The 18,072-nt window shown below is 55.2% G+C and overlaps 5 protein-coding genes across 5 annotated transcripts; 3 read left to right on the top strand and 2 right to left on the bottom strand.

Annotated features, from left to right (window-relative positions):
* Positions 1–1,024: 1,024 nt before the first annotated feature.
* On the top strand, positions 1,025–2,775 carry CGCS363_v011635 (2-methylisocitrate lyase; the record flags this gene model as incomplete). Its single annotated transcript, XM_036643484.1, has 2 exons — positions 1,025–1,322; positions 1,382–2,775. 2 exons carry the CDS (start codon positions 1,025–1,027, stop codon positions 2,773–2,775), a joined length of 1,692 nt encoding a protein of 563 aa, XP_036491087.1.
* Positions 2,776–3,087: 312 nt separating this feature from the next.
* fabG-5 (3-oxoacyl-[acyl-carrier-protein] reductase FabG) lies at positions 3,088–4,454 on the bottom strand (the record flags this gene model as incomplete). The annotated part of the gene is made up of 3 exons (XM_036643483.1): positions 3,088–3,741; positions 4,096–4,234; positions 4,384–4,454. The coding sequence occupies 3 exons, from the start codon at positions 4,452–4,454 to the stop codon at positions 3,088–3,090; spliced, it is 864 nt and encodes a 287-aa protein (XP_036491254.1).
* Positions 4,455–8,704: 4,250 nt separating this feature from the next.
* glnA2-0 (Type-1 glutamine synthetase 2) lies at positions 8,705–10,351 on the top strand (the record flags this gene model as incomplete). Its single annotated transcript, XM_036643482.1, has 4 exons — positions 8,705–9,134; positions 9,203–9,503; positions 9,556–10,245; positions 10,348–10,351. 4 exons carry the CDS (start codon positions 8,705–8,707, stop codon positions 10,349–10,351), a joined length of 1,425 nt encoding a protein of 474 aa, XP_036490636.1.
* Positions 10,352–14,164: 3,813 nt separating this feature from the next.
* On the top strand, positions 14,165–15,424 carry CGCS363_v011632 (Secondary metabolism regulator LAE1; the record flags this gene model as incomplete). The annotated part of the gene is made up of 3 exons (XM_036643481.1): positions 14,165–15,158; positions 15,208–15,334; positions 15,391–15,424. 3 exons carry the CDS (start codon positions 14,165–14,167, stop codon positions 15,422–15,424), a joined length of 1,155 nt encoding a protein of 384 aa, XP_036490672.1.
* Positions 15,425–16,654: 1,230 nt separating this feature from the next.
* CGCS363_v011631 (Pyridoxamine 5'-phosphate oxidase C1952.08c-like protein) lies at positions 16,655–17,497 on the bottom strand (the record flags this gene model as incomplete). Its single annotated transcript, XM_036643480.1, has 3 exons — positions 16,655–17,061; positions 17,119–17,293; positions 17,387–17,497. The coding sequence occupies 3 exons, from the start codon at positions 17,495–17,497 to the stop codon at positions 16,655–16,657; spliced, it is 693 nt and encodes a 230-aa protein (XP_036490470.1).
* Between the last annotated feature and the right edge of the window lie 575 nt (positions 17,498–18,072).

Here is an 18,072-nt window from a genome sequence, read left to right as displayed (position 1 = left end):
GGGCCAGGAGCATTGACGCGCCCCAAGAGGGTTGCCATGCTTGTACCAAAGCAACATGCATGGGAGCTCACTCGGGCTGTTTTTGTGTACAGCATCTCACTGCAAAACACGTCCTCTGAGATACGGTAGGGTACCTGTTTCCCTAATGCTTTCAACTGAGATAGCAGTACAGGTACCTGTACTGACAGTGGCTGGTAGGTTTCCAGTCCACGGGCACATTCGCCTTGCCGTTATTGCCAGACGAGGAGCATTCTGGTGCAGTGGCAGTGGGGGATACGGGGGCGGGACCCCAGCTTTTCCCACCTTCCTCCTCCACGATTAGCGGGTAGCGGGCAGCGGGCAGCGCGGGCAGTGCGGGTTGACCTCACTGAGGAGCTCGGTGCTCACTATCCGTGCCCCCTCACTGGCTGCGGCACACGGAGGACCCCCGGAAGTGGCCCACGTCTGAGGGGAAGAGGGACTGGACCGAGGCAAGCCGAGGGCTTCTGGCGGATCAGAGACATGTCAATTGGCCAATCGACCGCAGTGTCCCTTCTGGGTCTTCACGTGGGCTGCGTGACCCGTTAATAGCGGCCATCTCTTTGCCGTTGCTTACCAAGGCCCAACCCTCGCTTTTGCCCGGCTAACTGTGGCCGATGGTGTTTTGCGTATTGTCCACGTTATTTCCAGCAGACGGTCGAAAGGAATGAGGGCATAGCCATCTTATGTAAGTTGCTCCTACCGAACGCCGAACCGGTTCCGCTCGGATTTGTCTTTTCTCAGTGCAAAAGTCCATGTAACTAGCTGGGAGTATCCGTGTTGCGCCCTTGCTGACTAGGCGGCTGTCAGAATACCCAACTGACAATATTACCCCTCCAGACACTGGTCTCAACCTACGTCCGTCACCTAAGGTAGCTGTTGCATACCCAAATCAGCCACGATGTTGCGGAGAGCTGCTACACGCGCAGTCTCCCGAAGGACTCCTGTCCCGCGACCGACAGCCACTCCAGCCATTGCCCTGCGCTGCATCTCGACGACCCGCAGCATGGCACAGGCCCCCGCGAACCCCTTCGCTGCAGCTCCGTCCAGCGATGCGTTCCAGCTCCTCCCCGAATCCAGGAAGGCGGGCGCTGCCGAAGACGACCTGTACGAGGCACAGATCAAAGAAGTCGAGACATGGTGGCGGTCACCCAGATACGAGGGCATCAAGCGCCCCTACAGTGCCGCCGATGTCGTCTCCAAGCGTGGTTCCCAGCAGCAGTTCTACCCAAGCTCTGTCATGGCGAGAAAGCTCTTCAACCTGGTGCAAGAGCGCATCGCTGAGGGCAAGCCCATTCACACAAGTAAGAAGCGTCCAGGGCCCGACGTGATGTTACTACAGGTTACTGATTCTGCGAGGTAGTGGGTGCTATCGATCCCGTCCAGATGACCCAGCAAGCGCCGCACCAAGAGGTCCTCTACATCTCCGGCTGGGCCTGCTCGTCCCTTCTCACATCCACCAACGAGGTGTCCCCCGACTTCGGCGACTACCCCTACAACACCGTACCGAACCAGGTCCAGCGCCTGGCCAAGGCTCAGTCAATGCACGACCGCAAGCAATGGGATGCCAGACGGAAGCTCACACCGGAGCAGCGCGCCAACACTCCCTACACAGACTACCTGCGGCCCATCGTCGCCGACGGTGACACCGGGCACGGAGGTCTTTCTGCCGTGCTCAAGCTCGCCAAGCTCTTCGCAGAGAACGGCGCTGCGGCGGTACACTTTGAGGACCAGCTGCACGGCGGCAAGAAGTGCGGCCATCTTGCCGGCAAGGTCCTCGTGCCTACCGGAGAGCACATCAACCGCCTTAACGCGGCCCGCTTCCAGTGGGACGTCATGGGATGCGAGAACCTCGTCCTGGCCAGGACAGACTCGGAGAGCGGCAAGCTCATCAGCAGCGCCATCGACGTTCGCGACCACGAGTTCATCCTCGGAGTCGCTGACCCGCAGCTCGAGCCTCTGGCCGAGACCATCCAGGCCATGGAGGCCAAGGGCGCGGCAGGCGTCGAGATTGACTCGTTCGAGGCCAACTGGGTCAAGTCTACCAAGCTTGTGACGTTTGACGAGGCTGCCGTTGCACACATGCAGAAGGAAGGCGTCTCCCAGGCCAAGATCGACTCCTACCTCCAGGCCACGAGCAAGAACCGCGACATGGGCATCTCCCAGCGCCGCAAGCTCGCCAACCAGCACACAAAGACCCCCGTCTACTTCTCATGGGACATCCCCCGCACCCGCGAGGGCTTCTACCACTTCCGCGCCGGCATGGAGGCCGCCACGAAGCGCGCCATTGCCTTCGGCCCCTACGCCGACCTCTTGTGGGTCGAGACGGGCGATCCGAACGTCGAGGTTGCGTCGAAGCTGGCCAAGGCCGTACGAAAGGTCCTCCCCGGCAAGGGCCTCGTGTACAACCTCAGCCCGTCGTTCAACTGGATGGCGCACGGCTTCACGGACGAGACGCTCAAGAGCTTCATCTGGGACATCGCCAAGGAGGGCTTCGTGCTGCAGCTCATCTCCCTCGCGGGCCTGCACTCCAACGCCACCATCACCAACGAGCTGGCGCGCGAGTTCAAGACGGACGGCATGTTGGCGTACGTCAACCTTGTGCAGAGGCGCGAGAAGGAGGGCGGCTGCGACGTGTTGACGCACCAGAAGTGGAGCGGCGCCAGCTACATTGACGGCATTCTCGGGGCTATCCAGAGCGGAAGCTCGAGCAGCAAGAGCATGGGCGAGGGCAACACCGAGAGCCAGTTCCACTGACTATAAAGATACAATCAACAGAAAACAAAACAGCATTGGGCGGCGTTGAGGATCTGTGTAGCCAACTTTGAATGAACAAAATCAATTGGATATGTTGAACCAAGTACTATGCTTGCAACCCTTGATGCATCACTATGCTGTGTCTCCCCGACGACGAAATCCCACGGACGGTGAAGCATTTCAAGCGTCTATTCACAATTTCATCATCATGACCATCAACCAGTGTCCCCAGCTCTTTACCTAGCGCGCCAAACTCCAGTGCCTTGTATGTTGTTTATCGAAAAATGGTATCGGATCACGTAGCCTGCTCGTTTACTGGAGGCTGTTGAGGCTGGCGTTGTTCGCCGGCGCAGCCAACGCGGGACCCTCGGGGGTAACGTAGGCCTTGGTCATGCCACCATCAACAACCATGTCGTGGCCGTTAACGAAGCTGGCCTCATCGGAGGCGAGGAAGAGGACGGCCTGGGCCTGCTCAATGGCCTCGCCGAAGCGACCAGTGGGGAAGTGAACCTCGCGACGCATGCGCTTGGGGATGTCGTCGCCGAGCCAGTCCTGGAGAAGGGGAGTGTTGAGAGGTGCAGGGCACAGGGAGTTGAAGCGGTAACCCTCGCGGGCGTGGACCATGGCGAGCTCGCGGGTCAGGGCAAGGACGGCACCCTTGGAGGCGGTGTAGGCAAGCTGGGGAGTAGCAGCGCCGACGAGGGCGACAACGGAGGCGGTGTTGATGATGGAGCCCTTCTTCTTGCCGGCGCGGCGGAGAGCAAGAACGGCGTGCTTGCTACCGAACCAAACACCCTTGACGTTGATGTTCTGGGTCAGGTCCCAGATCTCCTCGGGAGTGTTGACGGCATCGTCGTCGCGGGCGTGCATGATGCCGGCGTTGTTGAACATGACGTCCACACCGCCCCAGGGGTCGACCGACTCGACGAGGGCCTTGACTTGGTCCTCCTTGGAAACATCGCAGACCTATTGAATTGTGTCCAGTCAGGATTACGGTGTCCCGATTGAATGTGTCGCACATCCCAAAATGGGTGCAATCTCGCGATGTTTCGTGTGTAGGGGAAGGAGGGTGGCACAAGGCGCAATTGACGGATGATGGATGGCGGGGCAATGGCGGGGTAATTATTTTTATTTTGCGGTGTTGGGTCGGCGCAGGATGCGAGACAATCATTTGTCTGGCGCGCATGTGTTTGGTGCAGGTGCAACGTGTTTTTGGGTGACTCGGCGGGTTATCGGAGGGGCGGGAATGGAATCTTCCAAGACGTCTCATTCGCTTTGACGCAGGCGCGCCAAGTGCAGTGTGTATAGAGGCAAACGTACCTTGGTGTCGACCTTGGCCGTGGGGACGAGCTGGATAACCTTGGCCTTGGCCTTGTCGAGCGCAGGAGCGGAAATGTCGGCCATCATGACGCTGGCGCCCTCCTTCGCGAAGAGAATGCTGGTCTCGAGACCAATGCCTCTGTTTGGAAAAAAGGAACAGTCAGCTTATCGCATCTTGGTGTTTGGGTTGCCGTGCGTATATCTTCAACGCCCAGCCGTTGGGTTCGTCTGAATGCGCCCCTCATGATAAGGCGACTAAGAGACTTTAGGGGGAAATTTCTTGCTTACCCAGCAGCGCCGGTGACGACGGCGTTCTTGCCGGCCAGTCTGCCGGTGATTTCGGTCGGAACAGAGCCCATTGTGTCGGTTGGTTGTGAAGGGGTTGTAGGTGGATGTGGTGATGTTGGGGTGCAGGTCGCGATGCGGCGGACGGATGAGTTGGGGTCGTAGAAAGAAGAGCGCCGAGGATGGGGTATAAGTTTTCTGGGAGATGACAAGATGGAAAAGAGAAGAAGTTTTGGAAAACACCACGAGACGACGGGCTCTGTTTAAACCAGACCAGGACGGGGTTGGATTAGTAGAATGGAGCGGTGGAAGAAGGGGCAGACGGAGCAGACGGTCTTCACACAATGGAACAGATGAGTCAAGGAAATCCGGGGTCCAGGCCCAAGTTCCTGCTGCCCCGGCCACTTTCCATGGCTTACGATAGTCGGATGGATGATACCAGACACCCAAACACCTTTACGTCTACCCTCCTTCGTGCTTGCCTTGCCTCGTCTTAGCCTCCCGTGGCAGATAACACAGAGACATACACGGAGTAGGCACTGGATACATCATACAAGCAAGGGAAGGCGCGTGCGGGAGCGGACGGCGGACGCGGTTACATATCGCGCTACACATCGGCCCCCTTTCTGGCGATCCTGCATCACGATTAGCTGCCTCGCTGCTTGGATCTGTCAAGAAAGTAGCGGAGAGGTCGCACAGGTGCTCTGATAGACTGTAGATCCGACAACGGCGGCGCATATCGAGCACCTGAGACGAAAGTCACTGAGGTAGGTGAACCCCAGTCCATAGTCTGCCCCAGGCAATAGAAGGGAACAAGGTGGGCTTCGCTTCGTATCGTGAGATGGATGTGCGCAGAGATCGTGATCAGCCAGCCCCAGCCTCCGCCATCATGTCTATCGCAGGCGATGTCGATTCGTCGGTGAAGCGCAATGCAGCTGCACTGCAAGCATGGAGGAGGATGCCAAAGACGGAAGACAAGAAAGCGTTCGACGGCCGCATCTCCGATATCGCGTTATCTCTTATCAGTGAAACTTGGTTGGCCAGAGGTTCAAAGACCGCCAGGACCGCGCAGGACCGCGCACCGCGGCATGACGGCAACTCAGGAACCAACCCCTCCGTTGCTGATAGAGGGGAACGGGGGAGCCACCGAGGGGCACCAAAAGGTTGGTGGGACACAGTGAGAGCCCGCAATGAGGGGCAGTGGAGGATGACTGAGGGAGCGCGAGACTTGTAGGTTGATGAATTTCATGGTTCTGAATCTCTGAGGCGTGGTTCACCAGGTTGTTTTTTGTACTCAGAGGCTTATCAAAGAACGTCGGTATATCTATCTCAATTAAGAAATATGGAAACAAACAAAGAAGAAAAGACCCTAGGTGCATCCGAAAGTGCATCTGGGATTCGAGCTAAGGCTGCGGCAGGCCAATGACAGCGACTGGAAGACTCGGACTAGAAGCGAAGGCGACCCGACAGGAAAAGGCACAGACAGTGGTGCCCCCCGAATGATCAGACACGTCGCCACTGATGAGTGATCCGGGCGGCAGAATGCATGCATTGGGGATTGGATGCTGGACAGGCACAGAGGCATAGAAGCGACTGCTGCAGCTGGTCGGAGGTTGCTGCTGCTTGGCTTGCACAGTAAGAATTCCTTGAGTGCACAAGTGCAGTGCGAGAGCAGAAGGAGGCGAGGCGGTCTGGCCGCCCACCCCCCTCCCCAACATTCATCCCATCGTCATGTGGGCGTCTTGGCTCGCAACGGGGGGCACTGTCAAACGTCCTGATGCTGGCAGTCGCCGAATGGACCGGACAATCCATTACCATTCGCAAATTCCCCATTCGTGGACCGCAACCGCAGACCGCGAAGTGTCTCTCGATGGACCGCAGACAGGTGCGTTGTCAACCGCGCTTGCTGTCCTGCTGATTGATGGCAGCGGCGGTCAAACGGGTTGAGTTTCTGCCTCTGCGGGGGCGAAGAGCTTGAGTAATGAGAATAGCATCGCGGCAAATGGCAACTGCGGGATGGGGGAATGGGAAAGAGGATTATCAGGACACATTACACAACACATCGTGACATTTGCCTCGGTGTAGTGGCTATGGTGGGTGGGTAAGTGGGTGTGGGTGTGGGTGTGGGTGCTGCTTGCCGCGATGCGTACCTTAGACCGGGAGGCCCGCGGTCGGCATTCGGAGCGGAGCATCAGGCCAAACAACAGCCAAGAGATCTGGCTTCTCAATCTCGACAGGTCCCTGGCGGTGTCGTGTGCATCGCGTAGGCCACCGGCGGATGACTCGTGGAAAGGTGTTGGAGTTGGTGAGTGTTGGTCCAGACCGAGAGCCTTCCTTCCGTTCGTCGGTCGTCACTGCCATCCATGAACCAGCGACTCAGGACAAGCACCTCAGTGTCGAGACTCAGTGGAGGTCGGGTGGGCAAGATGCCCGTCGGTCTGGTCTGTGCGGTGCTGCCGTCAATGACGCATGTCCCCGGCCCATCTCCCATCCTCAATTTAGCGCGCTCTTTGCCCCGAGACGGGACTGGGACTTGCCTTATCGACTGCCAGTGGTCACTGCTGTATCCGTAATTGAAGGTAATAATACCGACCGCAGCAGGCATTCCCCGCTCCCAACCGAGGGGCAGGCAGGAGCGCGTCTAAATCGCAGAAGGAGCTCTCCAGTGAGTGACCCTCCCCGCCCGCCGCCGGCATGGAATCGTGACTTCCATTTCCTGGAGCAAGACCCAAGACCGCACCGCGCGCAAAACAGCAAGAGCTCATGTGAGACCCATGACACCACGCGGCAGGAGGGAAAGCTTGACAAGCTGGGCAGCAGGGGAAAGCCGCTGGCGGCAAGCAGGAGAGAGCGTCACTGGCAACCTAAGGTATGGTAGCTGCGATCGATAGCTGCACCAGCTCCTGCAACTTGCTGCACCGCGCAACCTCCCAGCGCCCCGGACCGATGTCATGCTCACCCACCTCTCGGGCAGTCTACGAATCCCCAGTTCTCCAACGTCTCCAAGGCGCAATTCCTTCTCATTGGCCGTCGCATCCTCTTATCGGCCACCGCATCCACACCTGTCCTGCACGCACGGGGGACCTTGGAACCAGGTAAACAGCGGCCCCAGACACCTTGGAGGTCGCTTGTCGCTAAGGCTGGCACGCTGGGTACCTACCTGGGGGTGCTGAGGTGCCTATCTAGGTATCCGTACTCAGCTAAGGTTGCGCCCACTTCACTGTGAAGTGACATAGTGTATTAAAGTGTACTTTTTGGAAACTCTGCCAGCACGCAGGCTACCCTTGTAACCACCCCCCTTCCCTTCTCCCTTCCCTTCCTCCTTCGCTTCTCTCAGCTTTAATAATTAGGGAGGATTACAGCGATTACTACGATTACCTCATTTTTATATTCTTTAAATTTATCTAGCTTATTAAGCTTATTCTAAACCTCTTCTATCTTCTTATTATATCTAAGCTTCTTATAGAGATTCTTCTACTCCTATTTATAGGTATTAATACTTTTAATATTACTAGATTTAGAGAGGAAGTATATAGTAATTTAGTAGATAAATATTTAGTAGTAATATTTATCCTTAGACTTATCTAAGGACCTAATATTAGAGTTTATATTATTAATATTATTTTAGAGCTCTTATTTATACTTTTTTATAAGAGCGATAAAGTTAACCTTCTATTTTATTTTCTAGTTTATTAATTTAGTAATAAGTATTTTAATAAGTTTAATTATAATAAGTTAATCTTATTAGGGATAGTTAATAAATAGAAGAAGAATAGATTTATATTCTTCCTCTTATATAATCTTATATAGTGAGTTATCTATAAACTATTAAGGTTATTAATAATATTCTTATGAACTTAGATTAAAGCTTTCCTAGTTATTATAAATAGTATCACGATGTATAGTAGGTATCTATCAAAGTATAAACAGAATTTTCATAGTGTGGCGTAAACCTCCACAAATTGGATGTGGCTGGGCTCAAAGGGTAGAAGATAAGGTTGCGCCCACGATCCGTCCGGCTCGGCCTCGAGTCCTATCCTGTCACGCCGTGCCTTGCCTTGTCTTGTCTCGCCTCGCATCTCGCTGTCTCACACCTCTTGTTGTTTGCTCGACCAACTTCTCGCATTCTTGCCTCCTTCCATACCTTCATATCCCCTCCGAAACCCCTCAAACTTCCACCCGTTGGTCGCGCATCGCAGAGGGACAGAAAGAGACACCAATAGAGACCTCGTCATACCGATACCCCGCCAGATCTACCCGTCTTTCGTCCCATCCGCCTTCATCCAAAGTCAATTGACAGCTTCTCTGGGCGCTCCCATCCAACATGTCGCCGACTGAAGAAACCGTCACCGTCGAGTCGCTCCCGGAGCTTCTCAAGAATGACAACAAGGTCAAGCTTGCCGGCATCGACGTCGATGGCATGCTGCGCGGCAAGCTCGTATCCAAGTCAAAGTTCTTGTCCATCGCCAAGTCCGGCTTTGGCTTCTGCTCCGTCATTTTCGGGTGGGACATGCACGACATGACATACATCAGGGAGCTCAAGATCAGCAACGCCGAGAACGGTTACCACGACTTGATCGCCATCCCCGATCTCCAGAGCTTCAGGCGCATCCCCTGGGAGGACAACGTCCCCTTCTTCCTTGTCGACTTCCACGACCCCGACACCCAGGAGCCCATCTGCGCCTGCCCTCGTGGCCTGCTCAAGACTGCTCTGGGCAAGCTGGAGGCCAAGGGTTACAGCGCCATGGCTGGAGGTGAGCTTTCTTCGTCCGGTCGCAGTTCCCCAGCATCGCAATCATTGCTAACCAATGCTTACGTTTAGCCGAGTACGAATTCTACCAGTTCAAGACTCCTTCTCGCTCCTCCGAGACCTCGACCTCAACGGCCGGATACCTGCAGGAGAACCCTCCCCACGCTCTCCCATCTCTTACCGAGGGCATGTTTGGATACAGTTTGACTAGAACAGTCCATAACAAGGACTACTTTTACGACGTCTTCGAGACCTGTGCCCAGTTCAAGTGTGATATCGAAGGATGGCACACGGAGAGTGGCCCTGGTGTTTTCGAGGCCGCACTCGAGTTTGGCCAGATCGAGCAAATGGCCGACAGAGCTAGCTTGTTCAAGTAGGTCGACCCAGCATCTCCCGCCGAGGCATAGCTAACGGTGTCTTCGTAGATATGTTGTAAAGTCTGTAGCCACCAAGTACGGCATTACTCCGTGCTTTATGGCCAAGCCGAAACAGGGCCTGCCTGGAAACAGTGGCCACATGCATGTTTCCATTGTCGACAACGCGGGCAAGAACCTCTTTGCTAGAGACACCATCGACGAGAACCCTCCGTACCCCGACATTGCTGCTCTCTCGGACCTGGGACGCCACTTCCTGGCTGGCCTTTTGGAGGGTCTCCCAGACATCATGCCTCTCCTGGCCCCCACAATCAACTCGTACAAGCGTTTGGTAGAGAACTTCTGGGCTCCGGTGACGGTATCTTGGGGCTTGGAACACCGCGCCGCATCGATCCGTCTCATCGCTCCCCCGACCTCAAAGCCTGGTGCGACCCGATTCGAGGTGCGAGTACCTGGCGCCGACACAAACCCTCACTTCGTCCTCGCTGCCATTCTTGCGCTTGGATGGCGGGGTATTGAGAAGAAGCTGGAGATCCCGTGCCCGCCGCTTGGAAAGGGCCAGGAGATCGGCGGCCAGTCTGACAAGGGTACCAGGCTCGCAAAGAGCCTTCGCGAGGCAAACGACCGGTTCACCCGCAAGGAAAGCATAGCAAGAGAAGTTTTTGGCGACGACTTTGTCGACCATTTTGGAGGAACTCGAGATCATGAAATTCGCCTCTGGGAGGAGGCTGTTACGGATTGGTAAGTTCACTCCTGAGGAATCCCATGCCCCTTTGCTGGGTGCAACACGGGACCGACCTCGATGTGCTTTGAGGAGATTGCTGACGCCGGTTCCGCAGGGAGGTGAAGCGATACATCGAAACGGTATAAAGGTCCGCGATTTGGCGGAGCGTATTGTTTTACTGCGTTTTCATGGCCAGGATTTCTTTTTGGATATTTCACATCATATCGGACCAGCCCGGGAAACACGTCAAGCCACGCGACTATGGAGCTCCAGGCCGCCTAGCTTGCCTTGTTGTGACTGGATTGAGCGGGGAGATGAGCTAGATGAGCTGGCATCCCCCACTGCAACTTGGCCGTTGCATCCTCACCGGGTCTCCCCCAACCTGGCTGTTTGCACTAGGTGCCCTATCTAGATACCCTCATCAAATGCCGATGTATCAATACATGCAGAGCATCTGCGGCAAGTTGGATCTTTTGTTTTCCTGCCTGCAAGAGAAAAAGAATTGGAGCAAAGTTTTGTGACGAGCGGAATGAGATGTCGCGGAAGTGTGCTTGATTGGCGGCGTCGGATGCGCCTTTTGTGACGGCAAAGGTTGTGGTGCAGGCCCCATTGCCACGAGCGAAGGACTGATCCAATCCCAATGTTGACAGCCGCCCAAGAGACGGCGATGAGACCCATTTTCGCATCTCGCCGAGGCTCGCCGGACTCGTGTCTTTAGCCCTACTTGTCTCAACACATGGATGATGTGACGGAGACGCAGCCCTGAAGGTTGTTGGCCGCGGGAAGCCAAAAAAGAAGCTTGGGTGCTGATTGGCTTTGGAAGCCCAAGTCGGTGTAGAAACACCCGTGACAAGTCGAATACGTGAGTCAAGAGAGGCTCAAGTCGGTGTTGGTTCCCTCCTCAAAAGCAATGTAACCCATGAGCTGCGCCTCGAGAACCGGTCGCTCCGACGCCAAAGTCTGAAGCTGGAGAAACTGGCGGGTTTGATCCGCAAAGTCCCGCTCACGCGCGCGGAGGCAGACTGACGGCCAGCTCGAGTGAAGTTGTTGGCCGACGGCGCGTCAAGAAGTTGGCCGAGGAAGACATGCAGCCAAGGTTGAGAGATCCATCGCTGCGGCAATTTCGCCGAAGTAGAGCAGCAGAACCAGGCGAGATGGAAATCTGGGCCCTGTCAGAGCTGTCATAATACCCATCTGCCAGACGAGCAAAACAGGATGGATATGCGACAGACGTCAATGAGCAGAGAGGCTGAAGCAGTAGTTGCGGGGAGTCGAGAGAGAAAGACAAGACACGGATGCAGATGCTGGTACGTAGAATAATAGAATAAAAACCCTTGATGGAGAAGGAGCATGGAGTTGAAACTAGTGAATCTCTGCCTCACCGCATCGCTTTGGACGCAAACAATCCCCATAATTCATTTCGTCAAATTTCATTTTCCAGCATGTGCCGGGCTCCTCCTTCTCGAATGGCATGGGCATCACATCACCACATTTGACAAGCAAAATGTAGCGTGGCACCCTGGGCGGTTGGGGCTCCCCAGGTAGGCAAGTCACCCTCGTGGCTTTTTTGTGAGGGTGGGCAGCAGTTTCTCCCACAGAGTTCTCGCAAGCTTCCGTGCATTGGGGATTGGCCGCGAGTTGCGCCGTCAGGGTACAGTAAGCTAGGTGGGTTGTAGTTTGTGCCATCTCCGAGGAGGACACTGCATGTTACGCAGTCAAGAGGCAAGGCAAGATTGAGAAGCGCCGCGAACGAGTGATCAAATAGTCAAATAGCGACGGGCATTGCTCTTCTCTTTCTCAGACTCTCGGCGTGAGGTCTTCGTGGTGGTCTACCGCTTCGGGCCGGGCTTCCTGCAGAAGGGCGACAGGGAACCAGCGATCTATGGTGTGGGACTTGTTTGGTTGAAGACCAGGGGGATTTGTGCCTCTAGTCAACCACTAGTGGTAGAGGAAGCAGACTGTAGAAACGCCCTGCCGACCAAGGTTGCATCCCGCCATGTAGTGAATCTTTTGGGCTGTATTGGGTGGTATCTGGCCGTTGATAGTGACGAATTAGTGCCCGCAGAAGAGCAGTGAGACGGGCGAGGTGATGAAGTGAATGCCGCGTTGAGTTTGGATCAGGATGGTTGATCTCATGGGTAGTCCGCCAGATATGCCAACCTACGCACGCAGAGACGGGCGTTCAAGCGCCAGGAGGTTAGAACAAGGTGATGTTATGGCTGATGTGCGCTATGGCCCAGGGTGGGTGAGGCGACGAAGTGGCGTGGGATGGACGGGACGGGATGAGGGAGATGAGATTGACCTTTGATACTGAACGGGCGAGAATAGGGATCCCATGTGCGGAAAAAGATGAGAGAGTTTGGTCGCAGAGATGGCATACGTACGCGTAGGGCGCTTAGACTCAAATCTCACCATCTGACTGGAAAAGAGCAACGGCGAACGGTTGAAGAGCCGGGATATGGTATGATTTGATTTCTGACTTTGACTCGACTGGCTGCCCGATTTGCGTTTCCTGTCTCCTCGTCCCTGGCCGAGGAGACAGGAAACTTGCCCTGGCGATCCCTCTCTGCTGCACTCATCAGACATTCACCAACACGAAGCCTGCCTGCGTTTTGTATGCTTCGTCTGTCTCCGAACCAGGCCATGCCATGCCAGGCCATGTCTGCCCCGGTCCTGATCACCTCTTTCTCCCCTGCAGTTCATCCTTGCTCTTGATTGCAACGGACAGGCCCCAGAGAGATGCCGTTCTCATGTTCCTTTTAGTGCAGCAAGCTTAGGTCGCAGTATAGATTCTCTCCTGCACATGCAACCCATCCCTCTTCGCTGTAGCCAGTAACACCAGCGCCAGCCACAGCCTAACCGCCCCGTTCTTTTCCCTGTCCCCTCTTCGCTGCATGCACATCGGACTTTTGAGAGGGGGTTCTCGAACAATTTTTTTTTTTCTTCCCCTCCGCCATGTCAATCAACAACCCCCGTATGGCTGATTTTCATGTGCCCCAGGCGGCACACACATCCACCACGTCCCACGTTCCATGGCGGCCCATCCATGGCAATCATGGCATCCAAGCTCCCACTCTTCTGGGGGTAGGTGCTCCGACCGGGATGTGAAAGTGATTTGATGGCGTCAGGTCCTGGCAGCAAGTAGCAGGCCAGCCCAAGAGAAGAAAAAGAAGGGCGTCGTGGTCATTCCATACATTTCAAGGATCAGTCCAACAGGTCGCAAATCCCACGCCCAAGTACTTTACAATTCCCGTTGAGAAAAGACCGGCCGAGTCTCCGCGGCCGGTCACTGTCACTGTCACTGCTCCTCCGACTCTTGACTCCCTTCATGAGCCCAGCCGTCCCTTCTTCTTTTTCTTCCCATCCCCCCCCCCCCCTTAATCTTGATGTTAGCCCTTGCCATTCTCGTCCGGTCTTGTCCTGCGTACTCAGCCAAGCCTTCTTTGTCTTCCTTGTGTCGGTCCCTTTATCTGCACGCCGAGCATTGAAACCAAACCGGCTTCCCTTGTCCTCCACCTCGGCCACTTTCTCCCGACTACCAACAACACCATCAACCAATTCCTACCTTACCCCAAGGAAGACAAAACCAAGGCATCCGCTACCCTTTGACCCATTCGACGTACGCCAGACCAACATTGCCCGTGTCTGAGACACATTCAGGACATCGCCCCTTCTTTCCTCATTACCTCTCTTCGCGGGAATTTTGAAGCCTTTCCACGTGCGCTGTCACCCGCCAAAGACACAGAATCACCTTTTGGGCAGTACAAAGTCCACTAGTGCCGCCACCAACTTTCGATACACTAGAGGGAGAACAGCAAACACAAGTTTAGGTCACGAGCATACCCTCAGCAGAAGAACCGTTGCTACTTTGATTAACAGCCGTCTTGGAATTCTTTACCATCTAGAAGTTCTGGACAGGCTTGCCGCAACGCATCCATGGGGGAAGACGTAGACGCCGTAGCCGGAGACCCCGGCGTCGGCAATAGCACCGGACGCAGGGCCGACCGTACCGGCGCAACCAGAGACCGGGACGACCACAAGAACCGGAGGCGGCATTCCCGGGCAGCTCAGGCACACACCACAGATCGTGACGAAGGCGACGACGGCAATGATGATGATGACGGCGACGACTCGGACGCTGGCTCAGATTACAGCTCCGTTTCAGTGGACGAACTTCCACCTATCCGCTCCTACGGCCACACTTACCACGGGTCCGGTATTCTTCTCATGCCCAACGATGAATCTGAACGTGCCCGCCTGGAGATCCAGCACCAGCTGTTCAAACTCTGTTTGGAAGGCGGTCTTACGGCTACCAAGCTTCCCAAGGACCGGCCCCTGAACATCCTTGACATTGGCTCAGGGACGGGAAATTGGGCAATTGAGATGGCGCAGCAGTACCCTCAGGCCAAGATTATGGGTGTCGACTTGTCAGCAGCACTGTTGCCGACTAACGTTCCCTCGAACGTCGTTTTTGAGGTGGAAGACGCGACAGATCCATGGGATAGGGAAAAGAACAGCCTTGACTTCGTGCACATGCGCAACCTTGTGGGTGGCGGCGTCCCGGAGTGGAAGCCCCTTTTCGAACAGGCGTACGAGCATCTCAAACCTGGCGGCATGATCGAGTTTGCGGAGGTGCGGCCGCGGTACTTTGATCTCATCGACAGCAGCTCGGACGAGCCCTCGGCGCCGACCAACGAGGAGGAAAAGAATGGCCCTATGGCAGGCTGTCGCGAGTTCGAACTGCGATTTGCGCAGATGGCACAGATTGCGGGCGTGGATTTTGATCCGATACCCAAGATTCCCAGCATCTTGACGGATGTGGGATTTGAGAAGGTTGGCCGTTGGTCGGACTTGGTGCCGATACAAGCCGTTGGTCACGACGAGAAGATGGTAAGGAAAGGGGCCCAATTCGCCCAGATGCTTGAATATGGTAGGTTTCCCTTCTGATTTGCAGGGCACATGCAGTCACTGACGGACAGGAGGTCTGGAAAACTACTCGTTGGCCGTATTCGCGAAAGGAGGTTGGGACGAGAATGATACCCGGGCCCTCTTGCAGAGAGTCCACAAAGAGTCGCGGGACCCGGCGAACGAGGCTTACGGAAAAGTGTAAGTTGCATTCGATAACTCTTTCCCAGTCCCCATCTCGCTAATACATCATCCAGATCTTTTGTCACTGCGAGGAAACCGATGCAATGATGTTTTTAGAGGATGCTCTGTTTCCAACGGTTCTGGACAACCGTTCAGGAACGTAAATACTACCTACAATATAATTGACATCCCAACGTGTGCCAATACACGACAGATAAAGTGAAAAGCAAGTCAAGAATGGGCGATTTGCCTCACGCCAGGACTAGATGGTCCTGGCGAGTCACATCCTGCGCCTCCATATCCCCCGCCATCAACATTTGCCGACATGATAGTTTCGATCGGCCTTTGAAGACCCGAGGAGACTCGGGCTTTCTTCGGCGGCAGCCGACGTTGCACTAGGACTCTCCATATGCTCGAATCTGAGCGGCATCTCCTTGTTTTTGATATGCATAAAGACGTGTCCAGCCAGAGCTCACAATAATCTGCCGAATATCAACCCGTTGCAGAAAGCCCCCGAGTGGCCATGATCCCTGAAATGTTTCAACCTTACCTGCGGCTACTGCATGGTCCAGGAGTGTAGGTTAAATGCCCTTAACACCTTGTTCTAGCCCCCTCCTCTACGACTGAAAGGGCAAATGTTTTCGCCCCCAAGCACATCAGCAGCATTTCATTGGAGAGCGTGGTGATCAAACCGTAGCTTGCATTGCACATTTGCCGTAGTGGTTCGACGGAGACAGTGTTGCTGTCGGACAGTCCCCGAACAACACACATGGCATTTGTCGATCCCGCTAGGCGCTCTGGGATGCATATTACGAAAGGGTGGGAAGGGGTTACCATGTTTGGAAGGAGGGGCTTGACCGAGAGACTTACAGTGATACGGAGGGGTCGGAGGAGAATTGGACGAAGAGGTGTCAGCTCCCGGCTCTTTTCCGCCCGAAAGATCTACCGCGGTGTGGAGGACTTGTTGCCGGGGGGAGTTGCGCCGCCGACGGCTTATCCCGAGCCGCTTGAACGGCCGCCGTTTTGGCGGTGCTGAGTTGAAACCTCTCGTTACCGTGTAGGCTTGATTGGCGGTCATGATACGTTGCATGGCCAGTTTCTTGTCTTCGAGTTGCGGGAGGTCCCTTGTCCCAATCGGCGTCATCTACGGTAAACTTACGCGTCAACTATGATGGAATTAATACTGCACGATCCCCATGTTGAGGATGAAGGTTGCTTGCCTTTGATCGTAACTCTCGACTCAAGGTTTGCCATTCAAGTCAAGGGGCGGTCAATATTGCACATACATTCACAGGCACCCGATTCAATCAACAACGTCGTCGCATTGCAAGACTTATCCTACCTTACGCCGTTGACCTGGGTGGCAGGAGCGCCCTCCGTAAGGACGTAATCCCGTACCGCACCCTTCCAGTCGCTGATTCTCATCTCCTTGATGGTGACCACAATAACTCTCACCTCCTCTCCCGCAACAAAGCATCCCCTGCCGCCGTCCTCAGCCTGCACGCTGGGGTTGAATGTCTGGCCCTCGTCGAAGGTGTTGTTCTCGAGATGCGCCTCGCGGTAGAACTTCTCCTCGTCGGAGCCGTTGTCGACTAGTCTCGCAGTACCGTTGATGGTGGCGCTGATGCTAGACACCGCGGCGGTGTTGAGGTTGAGAAGCAGGGAGGCAAGGCTGGAGCGGTGCTCGGGACCGGGGCTGCCGCCGGAGGGACGTCGACCGTGAGTTGGGGGGCGGTGAGAAGACCCTACGTAACATCAGCAATCGTCGCAATTGGTTTGTGGTGGTAGGCATGAGCCCATACAGTCGTGAACGAGCAGCGAGACGTTAGGGTTCGAGAGAAGGTTATGCGTCTTTCTTGAAGCCGGGTTCGTCGTCATGACGATAACGGGGCCGGTCGAGTAGGTGGACGACGGGAGATAGGTATAGTTCATGAGGGAGACGTTGGGAATGTTGTCTGTGCATGTCGCAAGGTGAAGCTATGTGTGCACAACTCAATCAGCAGATGTTCTCGCGACTGGCAGCTCTGAACAGCTTCATCGAAGTAACGGAGGGGCAGCTTCGGAGCTTACGAATCGGGCATTCTCCAGGCATTGGACGACCTCCTGAGGGAGAGTGTCGGTGACCTGCTTGTTGGTGTCGCCGGCCGAGGCCTCGTAGTTGAGGGGCACTTGTTGCTCCATGTCGACGTTGTGGTGCTGGCCGTGATTGATGCTATCGTGAGCTGTCGCCTAGTGAAGCTCTGCGAGATTGACCGGCTGGGCTGGAAAGATGGGCAGAGAATGGCCCTCGGGCGCTGACTAATGCGGGGCAGACTCAGGCCCTGGATTGGGTCCCAAACGGGATGACGTAGGATACTCGTCCCTTATCTTATCAGCGCGTCGATGCTTCCTCCATCTCTTTCTGTCGCCAGAGCAGCTTCATTCTTCACTGATGTGTATCAAGATAATGCCAGCCAGATGAAGCACCTGATGGTTGCCGTTGAGACACTGGAAACGCACGGGATGTAAACCACGTTTGGGAGGATCAGCGATGCAGAATCTCGGCGAGCGCCCTCTCCTATTAGCGGCGAGCAACAGCCACCATCGCTCGCGAACACCGGGCATACAATTATTGGAATCATTCTTGTTCCAACGAGCGACACAAACTTCCACAGCTCTACCAGAGCTAAGATTAAATAACTTGCCCACATAAAATATCATAGGGAATGTCCGTAGCTGAAGACTTCAAGATTTCGTACCTAGGTGCTAATTTAGTG

This window comes from Colletotrichum siamense (assembly GCF_013390195.1).
Source record: "Colletotrichum siamense strain Cg363 chromosome Unknown KSG_Cg363_contig08, whole genome shotgun sequence".
Taxonomy (NCBI): Eukaryota; Fungi; Ascomycota; class Sordariomycetes; order Glomerellales; family Glomerellaceae; genus Colletotrichum; species Colletotrichum siamense.
Note: the sequence above shows the minus strand (reverse complement) of the source record. Positions and strands in the feature narration are given on the sequence as shown.